General features: G+C 37.6%; 2 protein-coding genes across 2 annotated transcripts; both read left to right on the forward strand.

The window, feature by feature from the left end:
* The first annotated feature begins 586 nt into the window (after nucleotides 1-586).
* Nucleotides 587-10,640, forward strand: LOC131321346 (probable flavin-containing monooxygenase 1). Its single transcript, XM_058352334.1, has 7 exons — nucleotides 587-715; nucleotides 1,575-1,814; nucleotides 7,034-7,507; nucleotides 7,667-7,907; nucleotides 8,857-9,035; nucleotides 9,141-9,493; nucleotides 10,255-10,640. The coding sequence occupies exons 1-7, from the start codon at nucleotides 587-589 to the stop codon at nucleotides 10,595-10,597; spliced, it is 1,959 nt and encodes a 652-aa protein (XP_058208317.1). The 3' UTR covers nucleotides 10,598-10,640.
* Nucleotides 10,641-15,539: 4,899 nt separating this feature from the next.
* Nucleotides 15,540-16,495, forward strand: LOC131320007 (uncharacterized). Its single transcript, XM_058350522.1, has one exon. It carries the CDS (start codon nucleotides 15,779-15,781, stop codon nucleotides 16,274-16,276), a length of 498 nt encoding a protein of 165 aa, XP_058206505.1. The 5' UTR covers nucleotides 15,540-15,778; the 3' UTR covers nucleotides 16,277-16,495.
* The last annotated feature ends 1,884 nt before the right edge of the window (nucleotides 16,496-18,379 follow it).

Genomic DNA, 18,379 nt, shown 5'->3' on the forward strand with positions numbered 1-18,379 from the left:
TTTAGCCGAACAAAGGGAATACTACGGATCAGTCCAACTACTACAGCATTCGATCTTTTCCATGTAATTTTGTGGTAGTTTCTGGCTCAATTCACTGTTCGACTAGCAATAGTATTCAGACGGAGACTGTAACGTGACTACTCATCAGTGCTACTGGACTGGACCACAAGACAAGAAGATCATTTTCGGACTGCATGTAACGTGTGATAGTGAAGTTCCTCAATCACTGATTTTGGGCTTGTTTCGCAAACTAAGTCAAATTGGACTTATTTTTTGGTTCTTTATTTAAAAAAAAACTTTGTATTTATTAGTTTTTCGTCAATTTCTTTTGAGAATTATTGCTTCTTTATAACGAGACGAATCTAAGAAGTACAAAAAATTACGATCAAAACCCAATTTTTTTGAATAAGCCAATTTTTTCGTCTTGATTAAAAAAATTGGATTTTAATCGTAATTTTTAGATTTGTCTCATCATGAAGAAGCAATAATCTTCAAAAAATTGAAAAACTAACGAATGCAAAAAAAGACATTTGGCTTATTTTGCCACATGATCCATTTTACTCACAAATGTATATTCTTCCTAGAGATGGCCATCTCAGTCGATCCGTCTGTATCTGATCCGTTATCCATCCCAAATGGATCGGATTTTTCGGATATCGTGGCGGATTCGAATTTATTTTTCAAAAAAAATTCGGAGATCGGATTGAATTCGGAGGTAAGTCTGTCCCCGCCCCGATCCGCTCCAAATCTGATCTCCATCCCCGATCCGCCCTGATCTGTCCCCGAATATTCAAAAATCTATTTTTTTTAAAATCAAAAATCCGCCTCCAATCTGTCCCTGAATACTCTTTCTATCAAAAATTTGGCCTTTTTTTTCTTTTCAAATTCGGATATCTGAATCTCCGATCGGATCTCCGTTCTCCGTTTGGGGCGAGGATGGAGGACCGAAAGTATATTTGATCGGGGATCGGGGTGGATTCGGAGGTCGAATGGAAAGTTCGGATTCGGATATGTCAATATCTGCCTCCGATATGTCCCGTTGCCATCCCTAATACTTCCCCCTCTCTTGCTAATGTTTTTTTTATAACAGGATGTTTGAACCAATTTGCGTGCATTTTGATTAATGGAATCGGATTCTGTCCAGTCCAAATTTGAGATTGTATGATACAGTCTTAATCTAAACCGAACACTGGAAAAATCAATAGCTCAAATCTACTCACAGACTCTTTGGGGAAGAAGTGATCTGAACAATTGATTTTTTTTTTTTTTGAATCAGTCAATTCATTTCAAATCCGAAGGCAAAGATTACATCGCAAAAAAACAGGAGTGCACCAAACTACCTACTCCGAGATTACAGGACACCCTGCAAAAGCAAATCAACACTAGGTGCCGATATGAGAATCCCATCCGGAACTAGACAGAGAGAAATCAAACGAAATCCCAGTACAAACCAATAAACAATAAAAACAGATGTAATCAAAACAACAAACAGATCACAAGCGAAAGAAGAAATCTAATCCCGTGTCGGAGACCAAACACTGCTTCGCGCCTGAAAACTGCCGTTGTCAACCCAGAACAAGGAAACAAACGCTGGAGAGCGAAACAGGCCGAAACTGCAGCCGGACAATCTCTCCAGCCGGAGCTGCAACCGGAAAATCCCCAACAACGGCACCATTGCTGCCACTACCGGAAATCCCCAAGGAATACCACCGACACTGTCGTCGACCACCGCAGTCCTCACTCCGACCACCCACCAAACCCTACGACCTTATTGCCCACCATCCAAACCCATCGAATCTGGTAAAGCCAGACCGGTACACCAAGCCGGACTGGGGGAAACCCAGCTGGAGAAGAAAGGCACAAAAGGCCCAGAAAACCTACCTAAAAAGAAACCACAAGCCTCCTACCTCTCGGCCACCGCGATTATTAACACCCACACACCGATGTCGGACAACCACCTGCTACTAGATCTGGAAGAACAAGGAGGAGCCGGACCAAAAAGGAGGCCAACTGCCCAAGGCCGGTGACCCACTTCGCCGGACAACACAACACAAAGATCTCCATATCGGAGAGGAGCCGAGAAAACAGAGCAGAATGAGAGGTGAAGAGTGGTGGGAGAGAGGAGGCGAGGGGGAGGGGGAGGGCGCAGCCCCCCAACCCTCCCCAAACCCTAGCTGCTGGGAAGAGTTTCTAGAGAGAGAGGGAGAGCGTGATTCTAGAGAGAGAGCAGAGGTGCTTTTTCCATCTGAACAATTGATTGGAACATTGAACATTCTAGATTTCGAATCTACGCTCCAGTCCAAAACTATGACGACTGGGGACTGAATTGGTCGTTTTCATACGAAAGCGAAGATTTCAGAATTGTGGACCAAGAAAACAGTACTCGTACGTAAGCTGAGATTGTGTGACGTTCTAATAAATTCATTTAAGAGTGAGAGTTATTCAAGGTGCCGCGGTAAACATGTTATTCACGGAGCCGCATAATTTCGGCTGTCCGTTTTGATTTTGAACAGTTTGAATTTAAATAAAAAAATTTCAGAGGAAGAGTTGAAAAGTTTTATTAATATCCGGACCGTCCAAAACATTCTTGGACGGTTGCAATTCACCTCCGTAAACAACTGTTCACAGAATCCTACGTTAAAAAAAAAGATTTTCTCTTCATTTAAATTTGTTGGACCTATGATCATCTGCACAAATATGAACCCGGGGTTCTCTGACTAGGTTACGTATTTCTCGAGTAATTCTAATCTTAGAAGTCGAGTTCACCGTTCGCTAGCTAAGAGGCCATTTGAAGTTGAAATTAACAAAGTCCTGTACTAACTCGGCCTACAAGAGTTGATAGCGCATGTGATATTTTGAATCAGTGGAGAAGCTTCGTCACGCTATAAGTCGTGGGGTTGGCGATCCCATGAAAAAATAATACTATAATTACTACTTCTTCCGTCCCTAAATAAGTGTCCGGCGCGTAAAATTAGGCTTTACAAAACATGCATATTTTTTATTAAAAAATTTAATTTTTTTTCACAATCTAATAGAACTCATTGCTATCTATTGATTTGTAAAAAAAATTTAATTTTTTTAATGAAACAAATGCATCTTTTTGAAGGCCTAGTTTTGCGCGCCGAACACTTATTTAGGAACAGAGGGAGTACTAAAATTATAAATGATCTCATCAGAGTTTGATGCTGATCTACACTAGGGATGTGCAAAAAACCCGCAACCCAATCGACCCCACCCGACGGGTCTCGGGCTGGGTCAAACATGTGGTTCAGACGGGTGCGAGATCACTTTTTGTTAAAAATCAATTTTCGGTTCGGGGTTCGGATTGGTGCATTCCTTACCCGTGGGGGTCGAACCCGACCAAACCGAAGGGCAAACCAACCCAACCCGACCCAACGTAAAGAATCGGGCTTGCGGACGGTTCCTACCACCTGTTTGGTTCGGTTTCGAACCTAAAATATTGTTACCCGACATGGTCGGGTCGGGGTCATACCTGACCCGCCTGACCCATGCACACCCCTAAGATTCTAAACATACAAAACGGAAGGCTAAAAAACTACTCGATAATTATTCAAATCTTTGCAACCCACTAAAATTAAATCGAAAAAATACAAAACCAAAGGCCTAATAGAACTCAATGAATTCCTCGTACTGTTCTCGTTGTGTAGTCGATATATCGGAGGAGTCCTGCTTCATACACAGCAGATCTGTGCACAGATTGTGCACAGATTTTGTTGTGGGGCTCACCACGGGTTCCACACAAATCATTCGAGCCGTTCATTAAATGTAAAACATTTTTTCAAGGGTCTTCGTAAAAAATAAGCTCAATCCGATACCAATAGGAGCTTCATCCAACCATTTAACTTTTCATTCAGATTTTCGGATAATGAAAAGTTATATGGTTGGATCGAGCACCTATAGGTATTGGATTGAGCTTATTTTTTACGGGGACCCTTGAAAAAATGTCTTACATTTAATGAACGGCTCGGATGATTTGTGTGGGACCCGTGGTGGGCCCCACAACAAAATCTGTGCATAATCTGTGCACAGATCTGCTGTGTGTAGACTTTCTGATATCGGAGTCCTCAGGCAGTTTGCTCTTGCCTCTCTCTTTGCAGATTTAGCATAAATAAAATACTAAAAGCACTACCACACAATTTTAAGTGTTTGCTCCTCTGGTCTATTGTGCATGGGTATTCTAAGATGTGAGAAACTTATTCACAGCTCCGCCGTGAATAAGTTATTCACAGCTCCGCGAGATTTCAGTCGTCCGTTTCGGCGATCAATGGTCCGGATTTTAGAAAAAAACTATTCCCTAGAAGAGTTTAACTATTCTCGCGAATAGTTTTTTTAAAATCTGGACCGTCCAAAACACTTTTAGATATGATCGATTGAGCGCCGTAAACTTTGTTTACGGGTTGCTCCATAAAGAAGTTTTTCTCTTCTAAGGTTTGCAAGTATTAAATGTACTATATAATAATTTGATTCGGGATTGAAAATCTGTTACCTAACTAGAGTACTACAATATATTGCTTAAGATGTAAAGCATGGAAGAAGTCTAATATGCGAATTGTGTATATATATATATATATATATATATATATATATATATATATATATATATATATATATCAAAAATTACGGTGTCCCCAAAATGACCGGGGACACTATAGCATCATCCTATATATATATATATATATATATATATATATAGAGAGAGAGAGAGAGAGAGAGAGAGAGAATATTGGTTGATTGATTGTTTAAGATCATTGCATATATTTTTACAAATGTAGGAGTATTAAGGTTTATGAATGATCAAACTTCTCGAGTTGCCACTGTTTCAAACCCCTGAGTGTCTATAGCCAACCCCTTGGGTTTGTAAAATATGAATTCTGAAAATATTTTTGGGATCTCTCTCTCTCTCTCTCTCTCTCTCTCTCTCCTACCAAGCTGGCTGTATTTTGTGTACTTACTTGGTAGCTAGAAGACAGCACCAGATCGAGAGCTTTGAAAGAGTAGTAGCCATAAAGAAACTGCCGTGATAGTTCAAAGAAGCAGCTGGGTTGGGTTGATTCTAAGATGCAGCATGCATGGAAAATGTCATGTCAGTGGTAGTAGCCAATTAGAACAAAACCAACCCCCCAATATATTAATTAATTTCCATGCCTGCCAATATACATACATTATATATATATATATATATACACACGTACAGATAGATACAGGCGGATTCAAGAATATTCTCTCATTCGATTTTGATTAATTTCCAAATTAATTAATCGCTAGCTTTTATATAAGTATTAATCTTCAATTGATCTAGAAAACTGCATGCCGATCGAAGAATAAGAATTTCTTAATTTCTCTTACTTAAATTCCTTCGAAGGTTCTCCTCCCTCTACGTAAATGTTTCTTTGTCGATATTTTCTTGGATGTTTCCTTTCCTTAATTCCCATCCCGCCGGCTGCATCGGAACCCACCGTGGCTCTTCCTTGAGAATGACCGACTCTTCCATGCATGCACTCACGCACGCACGCACTACTACTAGTATTTAATTACAAACACTAGTCTCTGTCAACTACTACCAGTCTATTACGTAATTTTGCTCCGGCTTTTAATTTGATGGAGCCTTCTGATAGTGAATGACTGAATGGTAGTGGCGGAGCCACGATTTGAATTCGGAGGGGCCGGGAGACTGACTTAATAGACACATATATTTTTTATCAGAACATGTATTTATTATATGACAAGATTTTTTATTTTCAATATATTACTACGTATATACATTGAAATGATTAAAGTGTAATGCAGATAAAGTATACCAATCATTTTATTTTTTTCTTTAGGCTACTTCAATCGTCACATACTTATTTTTTATTTATGAAAATAATTGAGAAATAAGAATGTAAAATAACCGATCTTTTATCAAATCAAATCAAAATTATTAAGATTATTAGTTATACACGAATAGTTATCAACATTATTCAACTTCAGATATATACAAAATAAAATTTTAAAACTCGGACGCTCGACCCAACATAGCTCCACCCCTGGTGAATGGTAAGATTGGTCTCAGCGCTTAATTCACGTGCATGTAACTAGCACCAAACAGCTTAATTTGAATTCTCAAAATATATTTGGAAAATGCTAACCACTGATAAGGTGTAAAAATATTCAATATAAAGTATCCGAAAAATATATATTGATATTCATAAAATACGTATTAAAATTTTAACTTGGCATTATATGCATATTGTTGACTGCCCAATGAGCGTACGTTACCATATGACATGCTCAGTGGCAGAGCCCAAGATTGATTCGGGAGAAAAGTATTACCATAGCTTGCTGCATAGGGTCAAAAAAAAATGTACGTTGATCAACATGTGTTGGGTCTGGAGTGTCCCTATAGATTTGGTTACACAATGTCACTCCCTGCGACCGCTCTAAAAACAGACCTGCGGATGCGATGTTGAATGCTATAAAAGACCTAATTGAAATTCTCCCTAACACCAATTGGTTTTAGGAGAGATAACGGAAAAGCGGTCCGACAAGTAGTGTTAGAGCCAGGAAGTCATGAGTTCGAGTCGAGGGAGCATCATCATGAGGGAGGGATTGTTGGGCCCAGATTGCCCCACAGATTTGTTTACATAATGTCACTCCCTGCGATCGCTCTAAAAACAGATATGCGATATCTAATGTTACTAAAGACTTAATTGAAGTCCTCCGTAACACCAATTAATTTTAGGAGAAATGATGGAAAAATGGTCCGATGACAACATGCATTATAACGCAAACTTCTAGGAAAATGTTTAAACCTTAAAGTCAAAGATACTGGGGAAATTAATCACAAATCACGACCTTGCATACCAAGACATCTCTATAAATGCCTCACCAAATTTTGCTCCATCACACTGCACACATCTCTTCAAACAGTTAAGCTGTCTCTCAATAAGCCTTACATATATTATATCTAGCTTCACACATCTCTTCAAACAATTAAGTTGTCTCTCAATAAGCTAGCCTTAATTATATCTAGCTTCATATATTTTCAACATCTACTCAAAACTTAAAACCAATGGCATTTTCCAAAATCGGGATCATCGGAGCTGGCATCAGCGGTTTAGCTGCAGCTAAACAGCTAGCCAGCCACCAGCCGACGGTGTTCGAAGCCACTGATTCTCTCGGAGGGGTGTGGAAACATTGTTCTTTCAAGTCTACGAAACTCCAGACTCCTCGTTGCGATTATGAGTTCTCGGACTATCCTTGGCCAACAAGAGATAATTCGAGTTTCCCATCGTATGTGGAGATATTAGAGTACTTGACCTCTTATGCTACTCACTTTGACTTGTTGAAGTTTGTTAGCTTCAACTCGAAAGTGGTAGAAATCCGGTTTGTTGGTCATGACATCAATGTTTTAGGTGGTGGTGGAGGAGGAGAAGGTTTGTCGGCAGCCGTTGGTCAGCCTATTTGGGAGGTTGCTGTCCAGACCGACCAATCAAACACTGTTCAGGTTGCTTTTTTAGATTCTAGCTAGCTAGACGTACACTGTTCTGGTTAATTATTAACACTTTGACAATTCTAGAGTTGATCATTTTTGGTTTTCTTTTTTCTTTGATGGGAATCATTTTATTTTTTTCTAACTAAACCTATTGGTTAATTTTTAATACAGTGGCATGCCTTTGAATTTCTGGTGATTTGCACGGGGAAATATGGCGATGTTCCAAAAATACCAGATTTTCCACACAACAAAGGCCCTGAAGTTTTTGGGGGAAAGGTTTTGCACACTATGGATTACAGCAAACTGGAGAAAGAAGAAGCCACTCAACTACTTCAAGGGAAAAAGGTTGTAGTCATCGGCTACAAAAAATCAGCCATTGATTTGGCTGTTGAATGTGCTGAATCAAATCAAGGTAATCAAATTTAACGAAAATTTCTTTCAGTCAGTGATCATGGAATATAATAAATATCCATTTCATAAGGTTCTAAATTTATGGCAATTGGAAAAAAAAGTAGTGTTTTGTAATTATAGTTCAGGCGTTAGAACCCTTGCACACACATCGGCTAATTATGACGGAATCAATCAATCATGCCTTACACTAGTGGGGGGCCAATTATGCTTGAAAAAAGTTCTATATGAACTTAATTACCACCACGTGGTGCCCAATACTCTTATTTATTCTATATTTTTTTAAATTTCATACATTTAATATTGGACTCTACCCCTGAACCACCAAATAAATTTTTGTGGGAAACAAGGCATCTTGTAGTAAAGGTAGAATAGACAAGGAGTGAAGTGTGTGATGGGTTGACTAGTAGTCTTGTAGTCAACCAAAAAGGCATACTTAAACTAATTTTGGGCATTGTCTGACTCTGACTCTGACTCTGAATATCAATATCAATATTCCCTTTTGCCTCATTTGGACTCTAGCAAAGAATTAATTTCCATGTACAAATGATGAAATTCAACGGCACCAACCTAAAGAACACCATGTGCTCTTTGATTAATTCCACACTTTGTCAATGTTGGAAAAATGCTTTGAAAACTCAAAATATGTACCCAAGAAAAATATTCAACTCCAACCTCCATGGCCGTGCAAACTTTAACAAAAACAAGCAAAAAGATCTATTTTCAAGAACTCGATCAATATGCATCCTCAATGCGCCCTCAGTTGGGCTTAGTATGATTGTAGCTTATGTCTTCTGTACATTAATTCATCAGATACTTGTATTCTATGACAACTTGTAATGAAAAAAAACACAATATTTCCTTGATCATATTTGTGGAAACACATACATGAAATCTATTTTTGCAGTATCGTGATAACTAATGGTGTCTAGAATCAAAATTATTTGTTGTAGGGCCAGAAGGTCAAACATGCACCATGGTGGTCCGGACCCTTCATTGGACAGTACCGCATTACTGGGTTTGGGGTTTGCCATTTTACCTGTTCTATTCAACTAGATCATCTCAATTCCTCCATCAAAGCCCTAACCAGGGCTTGCTAAGGAACCTCCTTTGCTGTCTATTATCTCCTGCGGTGGGTGCATATATATATACACACACAAATACACATATATACTGCTTATTTTCATCCTTAGTAATTAAAACTAATTATATGTGATGGGGTTTAAATTCTTGACAGCGGCGATCTATATCGAAGATAATAGAGTCCTATTTGGCTTGGAAGCTTCCGTTAAACAAGTACGGACTGAAGCCGGATCACCCTTTTGAAGAAGACTATGCATCTTGTCAAATGGCTATTTTGCCCGAAAATTTCTTTTCCGAGGCTGATAAGGGGAAGATTGCTTTCAAAAACTCAACATCCAAGTGGTGGTTTTGGGAAGGAGGTGTTGAATTCGAAGACAAGACTAAGTTGGAGGCTGATGTTGTGGTTCTGGCCACCGGTTTTGATGGGAAGAAGAAGCTAAGAGATATAATACCGCAGCCATTTCGGAGTTTGGTTGAGTTTCCTTCTGGCATGATGCCTTTATACAGGTAATTGTCACTCCCTCCGTCTTCGTTCTTTAGTCCCTTTTATAAGTTCGTGCCACTTTTCAATTAATTAACACTTTTAATCTATAATATTTTTTAGGTAATTTTGGAAACATCGTTTAAAAGAGCTCATTGAAATCTATCAAATAATATTCATATTGCATATAATTAGTATTACCAATTTAAAGTTATAATTAATTTTTTATTTGGTTAAGATATGACGAGGGACAAAAGAATAGAGATGGAGGAAGTATGCCATAAGTACATATATATATATATATATATATATATATATATATATATGTATATCAGTTAGCTTCTTGTAAGGGATCCCTTACTTAGCTTAAGTGCAGAGCTCATAGATTTCGATCGAATTTTGATGATCCGAATAGTTCAATGTGATCATAACATGATTTTAAAGGTTCCCGCAAGTAATCAGCAAAAAATATGATGACCGATAAGTGCTTCATCCGAGCAGTTTTCATTGAACGGTTCAGTAAAATTAAAACTGCTCAGATCAAACACTTCCCAGTCATATTTTTTGTTGATTTCTCTCGAGAATTCTTAAAATCACGTTCTGAACACATTGAACAGTTCATATCATCGAAATTTGATAAGGAAAGGGAGGTCCGCGCTTAAGGACTTCACTTAAAGGCCCTTACAAGAAATTTTCGGTATATCTATATATATAGATATACACACACACAATTAAAAACATGATGGTAACTGATTGTTGTGAATTATATACACACGTACGCGTGCAGGGGGACGATCAATCCAATGATTCCGAACATGGCATTCGTCGGCTACATTGAGAGTGTCTCAAACCTGCACACGGCAGAGTTGCGTTGCAAATGGTTGGCTCGACTAATAGATAACCAATTCAAGCTCCCAAGTGTGGAGAAGATGCTCGAGCAAACCACTAAAGAGATGGAAATCATGAAGAAAACAACAAGATTCTACAGAAGAAGCTGCATTTCTACTTTCAGTATAAACCACAGTGATGAAATCTGCCAAGAGATGGGATGGTCTTCTTGGAGGAAGAAGAGCTGGTTTTCTGAAGCCTTTAGCCCATACATGAGCCAAGATTATCAAGAGGAGATTTAAAGCTAGCTAGCTAGCCATATCATGTGGTTTTACTTCAAATAATTTGATACTCCCACCGTTTCATATTGAGAGTCCATCACGAAAAATCATGTCATTTTTCAAATAAAAAAATCATCTACTTCCGTGTATAATTTTTAAAATTTTTTCAAACCAAATTAAAGTAATAATCGAGATATTTAATACGGTGCGGAAAAATTCAAACAATTATACACGGAAGTAGTTGATTTTTTTATTTGAAAAATGACAAAAGAGAGAGAGTGAGACTCTCAATATAGAACGGATGGAGTATTTCATTTATATCATGTTTCATTGTTGTAAGAGAATAAAATAAATGCAGATTCGAAACACTTATTGGAGGTAGAATTTGTAATTTATTCCCATTTCTTTGCACTTTATGAGAGAATGTAGAAAGGACTCATCATACGTTTTAGATATTTGGATCTCCAAATTGTCTATGGTTCTCTAAATATGGAGACCATACTCTCATTTTGGAGACAAAATCTCTAAAAAGTACGATGAGTCTCTTCTATATTATCTAATAAAGTGTAAAAAATGAAAATAAATTACAAATTCTCCCTCCAATATATCACATTCATTCTCTATTTTAAACTTTTAGAGATGGGTTGGAGATGCTCATTACAGGTAGAGATTTATATGGGAAATGAAGACCTATATATACATGCAATCAATAAAGCATATTTCTTCTTCTTATGCTAGGTTCTCCATGTCATTAATTCGCGCGCACGTGTTTCATGTTTCAAAACCATCGACTTCGAATTGCATACATTAACTCGATCGACATCAAAATTGAAACAAATAAAATTACGAAACTTTATCAATGTCGTTTGGCAATCCACTCAAATTTCATCAAGGAATTTGTAGTACGTAGAGCACTAGTCTTTTTAGTTAGCTGTAAGTTGAGTAATATTTCTTGAGAAACTTGATTTTTTTTTTAATTCATAGGGGCAAAACTACTCTGTTTCGTAATTTCGCTCCTACGAATTTCAAAAAACATACCTATCGATATCCGTTAGAACTGATTTTTTACAAGTTTCATAAAATATTATTTTAAAATTTATAAATATTTTTTTGTATTTTTATAATATCCAAAGTGAACTCCAATAAACATGCGGTGGACGGTCACCGCATGTGCGCTGTGGTGCTCATAGTGCCTCTGTTTTTTTTGTGACTCTTGAGTTACTATAGGCCGTGAACTACAAAGAACAAAAAGTGGATGCCAACAGCCAACGCTTCGTTCTTGGTGACATGCATTATGCCTTTTGGCGCTTTGCCAACTTATTCCCCCTTTTCGGCCTCAAGGGCCCGTTTGGGTGCCGGCTTATGAAGGGGATAACTAATACCCCATTTATATTTGGGCCCACGGCTTATCCCTCGTTTGGGAAGCCATTTGAGGTTGGGTATTGTTTTATCCCGTTCTTGTGCAATACCGGAGAAAGGGGTATTAGGGGGTCTTACCTATGGACAGGGTCTGAGGTATCCATAACTTATACCCCAATCCCCCTCAAAAAATGACAATTTCACCCCTCCTTATCCCCCTCCCCAATCCCTACACCATTTTTGTTTCCTGGAGCAATAAACAAAAAATAGAAAGAAGAAGAACAGTAGCAACAAGAACAGATCGGAGAAAGGACAGATCGGAGAGAGGAGGGATCGAACCAGTCGTAGCTGCTGCTGATGCTTCTTCTTTTTCTTCTTCTGTCGCCGCTGTTGCTACCGCCGTAGTTCTCTCGCTCTTTCTCTCCCTCTCCCTCTCTCCCTCTTTCTCTGTTAAACGGTGAAAAGAAAAGGTGAAACGAAAAGGTAACAGTAATAAGAAAGGAAGAAAAGAATAAGAAAAATGATTGTGTGCATATGAGACCACGTGATATCATACACCCTCACCAATAATTAATTAAAATGAACATATAATTAAATTATAAATATTTTAATTATTTTATATAATTATATTTATTAACTAATTTACAATTATTATTTGTGAAAAAAAATTTAATTAAAGTTGAATTTCCTAATTATACATTTAATCTAATGAATAATCTAACTTAACACTGCACAAGGGCAAAATAGTCAATTGACAGCTTTTTACATCATACACCCTTCCTTACCCCCCAATTTATCCCTCATCCAAACGAAGTATTATTTAATCTCCCTTTTCTAATACCTCATCTAAACAACCTACTATTTAATCCACCTTCATAAACATCACATCAATGTGGGTCATCCCTTATTAACTAATACCCCCTACTATCTTATCCCCTTATTAACTAATACCCTCAATTCTTTCCCACATCCAAACGGGCCGCTAAGGGTTTTGTCAAGTGGGTACAAAAAAGTAAATTAGAATCTCACGGAATTCAAACATATCAATCTTAGAGCATCCACATTGTAATAAGCAAATTGGTATGGATAAGCAAACTTAACAACAATGCTAAAAAAAACACCTCACATTGTAATAAGCAAAGTTACAAGTCTTTTAGCAAATAACCAAATTACACACATTCCATAACCAAACTTAACAACTTTTACCAATAACCAAAACTCAATAATCAAACCCAATAACCAAATTCAAAACTAAAAAACACCCCACATTAGAATCGTCTCATCGAGAAAAATAATTTGGTGTGGTCGGGTGTGTGATTAGGACTCGTTTGTAATTGGACATAGGTACATTGCGTATTGTGGGGTTTTTTTTATAGGGATGAAAAAATAACCAATGTGGAGATAAAGTTTGTTAAGTTTGATTATGAACTAAATGGATAATCAAATGCTGACGTGGCATATTTTGATTATTGATTTTGATTATTCTCATTGCGGATGCTCTCGGTCGTTTGTTTCGAGGTCTCGAAATTAGTTAAGGTTTACACAAATTGGCATGGAATACCCGGTTATAAAAATTAAAAAAAGAACTTATTAATTTCCCCCCTCTATTGTTTCTTTCTTTCTCTTGTATAACAAAGCGGGTAAACGTGGACCTCGTGTCAGGCATATACCTCTCCTTACGTCTGCGTTATACCTCTCCTTACGTCTGCGTTAGAGCATCTCCAATCCACCTTCGATGTGACACATTGAGGGGAGATTTTATAATTTATTATCTTTTTTCTTCACTTTTTGTAGTTTTTGAAAGAATTTTTGAAAGACTCACCGTCCTTTTTAGAATTTGGTCCTCCAAAAGTAAATTTGGTCCTCTAAAAATGGAGGATCAAAAGTAAATTTGGAGTATAAAATTCCTCCAAACTCTAAAAAGGACGATGGGTCCCTCAAAGATTCTCTCAAAAAGTACAAAAAGTGAAGAAAAAATAGAATAAATTACAAAGTCTCTTCTCAATGTGTTACATCCATACCCTAATTTGGAAGAAATTGAGATGGATTGAAGATGCTCTTATTCGTGTGGTCACAACGTACCGTTATTCGTGTGGTCACAAAGTACCAGGCAAGGGACCAAGACGAGAGAGCTAGCTAGCTATAGCCTATAGCTATTCCGGCCTCACAAATGTTAAGGATATCAGAACCACTAAAATCTCTATTATTATTAGCCATATAAAGGCTATATATGTTGACTGATATTTGCGCACTAAACAGTACTCCGATGCATGTAAATTAACCTCACAAATTTTTATAATGCATGCCTCGCGTGCGTTGGATGATTGTGGACGCATTTGTGTCCGAATAAATTAGTTTCGATGATTTGAGCCGCTTCTTTTGAATATCAATGGTTACATGTAATTCACTCAAACGGATATCGATAATCATCCTGACGAATCATATTTGTCTTGCAAAAAATGTATGTGGATAATTCTGACAATGAAAAATCCCAACCCTTATCATTTTCCTTGAATAATATTTAGGTAATTGATTTTTACACTTTCCTTTTTATAACCACGTTCTCTTTTTGTCTTACTGTGATTTGAATTGACAAAATAAATCTTTAATTTGGATACTTTTTTATACTTTTTTTACACTTGGAAGGACAACGTTATAATTTCCATCACAAAAAGATAAAAGGGAGTGTGAACATCACTACCCTAATATTTAATTCATGCCAAACCCTTATGATATAATTAGTTAGTCAAATCATAGAAAAATACAAACGTGGTGAATTCCATTTTAATTTCTTGTGTGCATGGGTAATATTTCTCCTTTTATGTTAGGGAAATGATTTTAACACTTTTTTATTATAAATTGACGCTCTTTTTGTTTTTGTTTTTATACACGTGAAAGTATCAAATGACCCTTTATATGTATGTGAGTAAGCTTCTAATGCGGACCTCCACATCCAAGCAAAGTGCGGACCTTTCCTTTTCCGATCGAATTTCGATGATCCGAGCCGCTCAATGTGTTCAGAACGTGATTTAAGGATATCCGCAAGAAATCAGCAAAAAAAAAATCGGAAAAGGCTTCATCCGAGCAGTTTTTGTTTATTTTTTATTGAACGGTTCAAATAAAAACTGCTCAAATCAAGCCATTCCAGGTCATTTTTTTTGCCGATTTCTCGTGGCTACACTTAAAATCACATTCTGAACACATTGAACGGCTCGGATCATCAAAATTAAATATTAAAAAAAAAGGTGTGAAAATCATTTCCCTTGACTTATGGGGTGTTTCCCGTAGACAATAACTGCAGGATCATCTTTTGTTGAAAAATGCCAAATTATTTTCACTTACCCAAAAATCGTTGAAAATTAAATGTTAAGATATTTCCACTAACTAATAAGTTACAGATGAAATACAAAATTCGTTACTTAGTGTAAATAACAAGCTAAAATGTCATGACCTGCTTGCCCAAAATTGTTAGCGAAAACCTGGCCTTATTTAAGTAGTAGTACAGTATAATTTTCAACAAATAGCCGGAGTGAGTAGGTGTAATCTCTTATCCCAAATGTATCAGATAATTTAGCACGTGTACATTTACAGAGAGTTGTGTCCAGAGAGTTGTCTATTGGCATCTACCTAGCATCCCAGACTCGATTCTCAGCATCTTTACAATGGTACGTACATCCTCTCCCGCCACCTGATCCGGTGGCCCTCCTTTCTCTCACCTCCCTCTATAAAACCTCCTCTCTCTCTCTCTCTCTCTCTCTCGCCTCCCTCCACTAACCCAAATACAACACAAACTCTTTCTCTATCACCAATTTACTCCATTTAGTGAGAGAGAGAGAGAGAAAGATGAATGGCTTGGATTCACCGCTCGAGGCCCTGGCCTTCAATTACCTGAGTTTCGCTTTCTCAACGGCCGTCAACAACGTCTGGACATGGGTGGTCGCAGTCATTACGGCGGCCGTTAGTTTCTGGCAGATCAGAGCCGCCGGTTGTGCTGGTCCCGCGAAATCCCAACCTGACCGCCGTCGGATTAGCGAGCCGATTACTACCGTTTCAACGACGACTACGGCGGTGAATTTTGTACTGGAGACCGATGGCGGTGCCAATGAAGGAAGGAGGAGACTCAGGAGAGGGAAATTCACTGTTTATTATGATGAGATCAGTGAGGGCGTGGAGGGCGATTCGACGGCGGATGACGGCGGTGAGGGGTGTCGTTGGGGTGGGGATTGGGAGAGAGGGTTGAGAATGAGAGTGGGGGAGGATGTGAGTTTGGGGTGGTACCGTAATCAGGATTTGACGGTGATTGACGGTAACGTCGTTAGGTTATGGGATTGGGGATGCTGATTGTGGTAATTAACGGGAATTTAACTTAAACTAGTTGTAATTAGTGTTTGGTTATTCTCAGGTAGTGGTGAGGGGTGTTTAATTTAATTTGGTTAATTATGGTTTTGGATTAGGAAGTTTGTTAAGAAGAGTCATTGGTTTTGGTAATTAATAATTAATGTACCTGAGGCCTTTGAATTGTGTATACATCTATATATGATTTCTAAGCATTTCATAAAACAAGCTCTCTCTCTCTCTCTCTCTCTATTGTTTTCTTTGTTATTTATGTTGGAGATTCATTAGAGCATCTCGCTATTGTTTTCTTTGTTATTTATGTTGGAGATTCATTAGAGCATCTCCGCTCCTTATGTAAATTTGAGTAAAAATCACCCAAAATATCACTCCACTCCTTACTCAAACTCAAACCAAAATCAAATTTGGTTTGAACCAAATCCTTACTCAAATTTAGAAGGTTATTTTCTCCCTTTCAAATTTACAACTATGTCATTAATGAAACATTTATTCAAATTTATGGATTGCTACCTACCAAATCAAGTTTTACCCAAATTTTTACTCAAAACTTCGGGTAAAAAATTGAGTAAGGAGTGGAGATGCTCTTGAGTCTAATTACAATTCCAAAGCCATCAACTTTGATGACCAATTGGCTGCCATCTTGAGGGTCAATCTTTCCAAGAAAACAGTATGTAGGATACATGAACTCAAACCTGGTGGAGGAGAAGAAGGTTTAACAAAGTACTAATAGTGACAATATAACGATCAAGCTCAGTGTGCATGGTAGCAAATCTTTTGGTGTGTGTCATTTGCTTCCACTAGCTAATACCAAATCAACGATACGATACGAGCAAGAAACGTAGCAACAACAAGTTCAGTGTCCATGGCAAATCTTTTGGTGTGTGTGATTTGTTTGCGCGCACAAAGGTCGATCTAGTACTGTACTCTAACACTACGTTAATTTTCAACTTCAGATGACTGTAGATTGATTATTACTACGTGTGTATATTACAACTGCAAGTGTGGTAAGTCAATGTATTTTATGTAAATTCCAAAACCTGCTTCCATACAAAATGCTTTATTCATTTCAATCAACAACCAACCGGCATGGAACTCTCGTGCAAATTAAGCACAAGGCCTCTCGCCTAGTGTATCAATAACGCATTTCTTCTTATGCTAGGTTCTTTATGTCACGTACTCACGCGTGTTTTCAAAACAAAAAAACTTGAATTGCATAGGTCTCAACATCAAAATCGGAACAAATAAAATTATAAAACTTTATCAATATTGAATCGCAAACACTAACAAAAATGTCTATCGCGAAGAAACGATTTCAGCACTAAAGCGTCAAATTTTGCTTTGAATTTCTATACTAGAATTATGTAAATGTCGATATGCATATCCATATATAATATCAGTCCCGATCAAGTCCACACCTCTTACGGTCTGCACCGTCAGCACCTCTCCTTTTCAGATCGGATTTCGATGATCCGAGCTGTTCAATGTGTTCAGAACGTGATTTTAAGGGTATCCTCGAGAAATCAGCAAAAAAATACCAGAAAAAGCTTGATTTGAGTAGTTTTTTATTGAGCCGTTTAATAAAAAACTCTTTAGATGAAAGCCTTGCCGATCTTTTTTTTTTTGTCGATTTCTCGAGGGTACCCTTAAAATCACGTTGAGCGGCTCGGATCATTGAAATTCGATCGGAAAAGGAGAGATGCCGACAGTGCGGACCGGAAGAGGTGTGGACTTGATTCGGACTGTCCAAAATATATATATTCGTATATGAAGAATTAATTAGTCAGTTCTGATCAAAATTAATTAATTAATTATTCAGTGACAAAATATATATTTGGTCACCAAAACGGTACATTTGGGACGAAATTTGATTTCAACAAACCCAGCCACGTTCTTGTGACAATTAAGGCTTTTGGCACTTTGCCAACTTATTTCCCCCTTTTTAGTTTTTTTTTTTTTAGCAAAGGAACGTAAAGGTAGACCTCGTACAATTATTAGCATTTACCCCTGTACGTGCGTTAATGCTATGTTGTTGTTTTTTCCTAAGCAAAAAAATTTTATTAATGCTATGTGTTTTGAAGATGTGATTGTAGG

The sequence above is a fragment of the Rhododendron vialii genome, chromosome 3a (assembly GCF_030253575.1).
Source record: "Rhododendron vialii isolate Sample 1 chromosome 3a, ASM3025357v1".
Classification (NCBI taxonomy): Eukaryota; Viridiplantae; Streptophyta; class Magnoliopsida; order Ericales; family Ericaceae; genus Rhododendron; species Rhododendron vialii.

Bases quoted from the DNA above. Each gene is read 5' to 3' on its own strand.
- LOC131320007 (XM_058350522.1), top strand. From the start codon at position 15,779: ATGAATGGCTTGGATTCACCGCTCGAGGCCCTGGCCTTCAATTACCTG.
- LOC131321346 (XM_058352334.1), top strand. From the start codon at position 587: ATGGCCATCTCAGTCGATCCGTCTGTATCTGATCCGTTATCCATCCCA. The intron at 7,508-7,666 runs GTTGCTTTTTTA...TTTTTAATACAG, and splicing joins ACCAATCAAACACTGTTCAG to TGGCATGCCTTTGAATTTCT. The intron at 9,494-10,254 runs GTAATTGTCACT...GTACGCGTGCAG, and splicing joins GGCATGATGCCTTTATACAG to GGGGACGATCAATCCAATGA.